The 5,027-nt window shown below is 47.8% G+C and overlaps 1 protein-coding gene across 1 annotated transcript; it reads left to right on the top strand.

Annotated features, from left to right (window-relative positions):
* Positions 1 to 3,587: 3,587 nt before the first annotated feature.
* On the top strand, positions 3,588 to 4,527 carry LOC123125551 (dirigent protein 22-like). The gene has a single exon (XM_044546021.1). It carries the CDS (start codon positions 3,885 to 3,887, stop codon positions 4,416 to 4,418), a length of 534 nt encoding a protein of 177 aa, XP_044401956.1. The 5' UTR covers positions 3,588 to 3,884; the 3' UTR covers positions 4,419 to 4,527.
* Positions 4,528 to 5,027: the final 500 nt, after the last annotated feature.

Genomic DNA, 5,027 nt, shown 5'->3' with positions numbered 1-5,027 from the left:
AATGGTGGCCTCCTTTAACGCCGAACAGGAGAAATCGTTCCCGTGGAGACACCGGTGACCCAAAACACGTTCATAGCCGTGAGCCATAAAGTGGTCTTGGTCTGCCAACGCTTAAAATACGTACCGGTAAACTTATCCGGTTTCAGTGCAGCGGCAAAGCCACTTGCCGAAAAATTCCTACACATAATAGGTTTTTGGATTGTTGAGTAAATAGGCAATCTCTCGATTAAATTAATCCACGAGTAAATCACTAGCATGGCATTGACACAAATAAACGCTACTGATATTCAGTCAAGCTAGCACATACTATGCTAATTGCAGAAAGAACTATGTATAACGCTAGCATGGCTAAAACAGAAAACAGTAGGAGCGGGATAAACGAGTTATACCCTCCAGTAGGCCATGCAGAGGCCGCGGCTTCGGTGGCAGCAGCGGCGTCCTCGGCGACCTTCTTGTCGGCTTCAGCTTTCTCGGCGGTGGCACGTTTGGTGTCGGTGGACATGGTGATGATGAAGGCGACGCGGACGTAGAAGAAGTAGACGATCGGAAGCGAGCAGTCGCGTAATCGCTGCCCAAAAACCTATTCGCCCCTCACCCCGTACAGGAACCAGAAGGGCATGGTTTCGGAGACCTGCTCTCCCGTCGACCGTGTACGCGGCGGACGGGATCGAGTCACCGGCGGCAGCAGCAGCAAGGGAACGACGGTGGGCGTGCGCGTGGAGCAGATGTGATCTGTTCGTGGCAGCTAGGGTTAGGAGACACCGCACACTTATATAGGCGCAGCTGCGTGGAGAGATGTGGGCTCGACCCACGTCCGAGTCCGTGACAGCCCACGATCCGACGTCTCAGGTCGTGGCCCAGCTGTCAGAGAACTCTCCGTTAGTGACTGGCAAAAATAAGCGCGTAGGTGTGAGCTCGGCTCGGCTCAATCCCGCAACCCGCGGCGCGTCGTGACGAGGCGTGGCGGACGGGATCGAGTCACCGGCGGCAGCAGCAATGGAACGATGGTGGGCGTGCGCGTGGAGCAGATGTGATCTGTTCGTGGCGGCTAGGGTTAAGAGACACCGCACATTTATATAGGCGCAGCCGCGTGGAGAGACGTGGGCTCGACCCACGTCCGAGTCCGTAACAGCCCACGATCCGACGTCTCAGGTCGTGGCCCAGCTGTCAGAGAACTCTCCGTTAGTGACTGGCAAAAATAAGCGCGTAGGTGTGAGCTCGGCTCGGTTCAATCCCGCAACCCGGGGCAAGGCGGGCGGTGGAGGAGGAGTGCGCGAGGGCCTCTTCTCTTCTCAAGCTCCAATAAGAAACCCTTATAAGGAGGTCCAACTCATCTTCCACTTCCGGGGTGGGACTAAACTTCCCACTACACCTAGTGCCATATAACCCACATGGGCCCTTAGAGATTTTCAAAAATTGCTATATAGGCCTAAAGCTCATCTCAAATTTCAGCATATTCTTTCCCGGCAACTTCACTATGGAACCCTCTCTAATAAAATTTTGCCAACTAATCTTTGGGTTCCAGTCTCTTGTGACGGGAACTGAAGGCAATTACTGCAAAATAGCTTGGAAGGCCTTCAGTGCTCATGCATGGTCCTTAGGAATAAAGTGCTATCCGAGGGGATTTCATTTAACCATCCAGCTGACATCTTTTACAAAATTTTCTCCCTTCTACAGTTTTGGAGGCCTTTGGGAATCATTCGGAGTTACCATCGCTTGATCGTTTCTTTGTTAGCATGCGTGCAAGGGTGAAAGCCTTGCCAATGGCGACACATCAACACGATTCAAGCTAGGAGAGCCTCGTGGGAGTAATGTTTGGCTTTGGCTATAGTTCCGCCTTACAACACTACGACACTTGTATCATGTCAACACGACCTTGTATCACACTTTCTCTTCTATTTTTCAGATTATGTGTTGCGACGCATGTTTGGGTCTTCGCGACCTTGTATCGAACTTGTTTCGGCAACTCGATCTTGGGCCTAAGTTTAAGCCCAGGTGACAGGCTCCTTTCTACAAAGAAAAGTAACATCGGGTAGTTTCTTTTTGCCCAATAAATGAAACGCAACCAGATGATAACAAGGTCAATTGATGTAAAAAAACACACCGTCAATCGCCTATCTCTACCTAATAATAAAGTAGGCTTCTCGTGGCCTGTCACGCAATTTTGCAGAAAACCCCTTATATTTTCTACAAATTAACCCGCAATACACACTTAAGTCACATACAAACCGTTATTTTACTCTCTTTTTTTGGAAACCCCCTTGACTTTTTAGGTAATTCACCCGCGATTCATGTTTAAGTCAAACAAATGCTTCTCTAAATTATCCATATCTTTTAAACCGTAACTCTGATTTAACATGTTATATATGAATTTTGATTTGAAAATGTGTAGAATCTGAATATGATGTTGTTTTTAGCTATTAAGTATTTTTCAAATATTATGTTGGAAGATATTTAAGTCAAACAAATGTTTTTTTAATTATTCATATCTTTTAAACCATAACTCTAATTTGAGCATGTTATATATGAAACATGATTAGAAAAATGTGTAGAATGTGAATATGTTGTTATTTTACAGGTTAAATGTTTTTCAATATTATTTTAAAGCAAACTTATAATATATAGCGCACGGTCCAATTTTGTTTCATGCCGGTGGCAATCCGGATTGCCAATAAACCTCGCAAGGGAAAAACAACAGATTTCTCATCACGAGAGCGAGAGAGGAGAGGGGGAGAGACGCCTTAGGGTTAACCACATGCAAACACGTTTTGGTTTATGTGAACACTGAGGCCGCCGCTGACGAGGGTGAGAAGGAGGATATATAAGCGGCAACAGAAATGTGATGCCTCGCTAAAATAAAGGACGTGGACCTATTGTAGTCTTGAGTGATGGTATTGGGTTAGGCTAGTCATAGTGGGGAGTAACTTAGGCTAGTGTCATGTGTATGACACTAGTCTATGTTACTAACTTCATAGTGTAAAGTAACTTAAAAGTAGTGTATCATAGATGATTGCATTTATTATATTGTAGACTCATTTTAATTGAGTTGAGTTATGTTAGAGTAACATATTATGTTACCTCAAACACCCTCTCTTCATTAATTACATGCCACATAATTAAGCAAATTAGTCCTGAAATGTGCTATGTTACTAGCTTAAAGCGGTGCTCTAACGGAGCACACCAAAATAGGTCAGATGGCGACAGATTGTGCACTACTGCACAATATGCAAATATAAATACCAATGGTTAAGGTTTGGTTCTCATAATGGGAGGAGTAACTTAGCGAGTAATATAACGCGCCCCAATACTAGCTAAAAGCGTGTGCTATGTTTTCTTCTGTCGCAACGCACAGACTCTTTCGTTAATAAATAACCAAAAAATAACCGCGGTCAATTGCCGCCCCCTATTGCCACGAGTCCTCGTGCCAACCTTCTAGAGCAACCCCGCTTTCCAAATTGGAAGGACTAGTGTGTGGGGGGTGCATGGAAAGTGCGGCCTGCAACACCTAACTATAGCGTGTTCATTCGGTCATACCTTCGCCTACTGCGCACTGCGCAGCTTCTTACTGTTCAAACTCTCATAACCAACGAAGTCCACGATCAACTATCTCTTTCCGACGCATACTACAAGAACAAGACGAACGTGAAAGATACACATAAAGTAAACTTAACACACGGGACACGGCCAGAAATACTAAACTAAACACTGGGGCCACGGCCAGAAATTGTCAAGGACCCAACAACCACGACTCGCCGTTAAATACATCCATCTCTGCACCATTGGACATACAAGCTGCACAAACCTCCAGCTCCTTGGAAGAAGAATTCGGCACTCGCATCAAACCACCACCATCCATTCCGAGCTTAGCTAGCTAGCTGATCCCAATGGCGAGCAGCACCGCCATCTCTTGCCTGGCTGCGCTCCTGCTCCTCGCAGCCGCCGCGGCGCCGGCGTTCGCGGCGGAGAAGGAGACCCGGCTGCGGGTGTACTGGCACGACGTGGTGAGCGGCGGGCCGAACGCGACGGTGGCGCAGGTGGCGCAGGCGCCGTCCTCCAACGCCTCCGCCACGGGCTTCGGCGGCATCTCCGTCATCGACGACCCGCTCACCGAGGGGCCCAGCCTGACGGGCTCCAGGATCCTCGGCCGCGCGCAGGGCCTCTACGTCAGCTCCGGCAAGGACAGCCTGTCGTTGCTCATGGCCATGAACTTCGTCTTCGTCGACGGCGCCTACAACGGGAGCAGCATCGCCATCGTCGGCCCCAACCCGGTGAACCGGGCCGTCAGGGAGATGGCCGTGGTCGGCGGCACCGGCGTCTTCCGGTTCGCGCGCGGCTACTGCCAGTTGCGGACCCACTGGTTTGACGCCAATACCGGCGACGCCACCGTCGAGTATAGGGTCCATCTTCGCCACGACTGATGCATGCATCCTTGTTTCGTGCCCGGTCGGTGCTGTGATTGTTAATTCGTTGTTCTGATCCAATATATGATTTCCTGATTTCCAATATATGATTTCCTGATTTTACCAATAGCTTATTTGCATTTGGAGCGTAAGTGTATATGTTTTTTGAGGTGATTTATTCGGAAATAAATAGTGGATTCGCCTAACTAGGGACCGTTGGTTTTTTTAAAACAGTACAACCAAAGTCGCTCACATACACGAACATACACTCACTCTTATGAACGCACGCACGTACATCCTACCCTATGAGCACATCCGAGACACTGAACCGGCAAAGCATTTTGAGATTTTACAAAGTCACCACATGCGCCTTGCAGTCGACGGGAACATCTCCTCTCAGTGTAGGAATATCGCCAGAAGCCTAAAAACAAATGTAGAAATAATGCGAGCATCGATGTCAAGTTTATGACTTGAGCCCAGGTGGGCTGGAGATATCAATGTCCTCTTAACCATCCAACTATAGGTTGGTTCACGATTATTGGGTTTCTCGGGATGAAACCAAACAATTTCTCCCCTTCCACGTATATTCTTCTCTCTATTCATTACATGCATTCAGAAAAAACAAAA

The sequence above is a fragment of the Triticum aestivum genome, chromosome 5D, assembly GCF_018294505.1.
Source record: "Triticum aestivum cultivar Chinese Spring chromosome 5D, IWGSC CS RefSeq v2.1, whole genome shotgun sequence".
NCBI lineage: Eukaryota > Viridiplantae > Streptophyta > Magnoliopsida > Poales > Poaceae > Triticum > Triticum aestivum.
Note: the sequence above shows the minus strand (reverse complement) of the source record. Positions and strands in the feature narration are given on the sequence as shown.

Bases quoted from the DNA above. Each gene is read 5' to 3' on its own strand.
- LOC123125551 (XM_044546021.1), top strand. From the start codon at position 3,885: ATGGCGAGCAGCACCGCCATCTCTTGCCTGGCTGCGCTCCTGCTCCTC.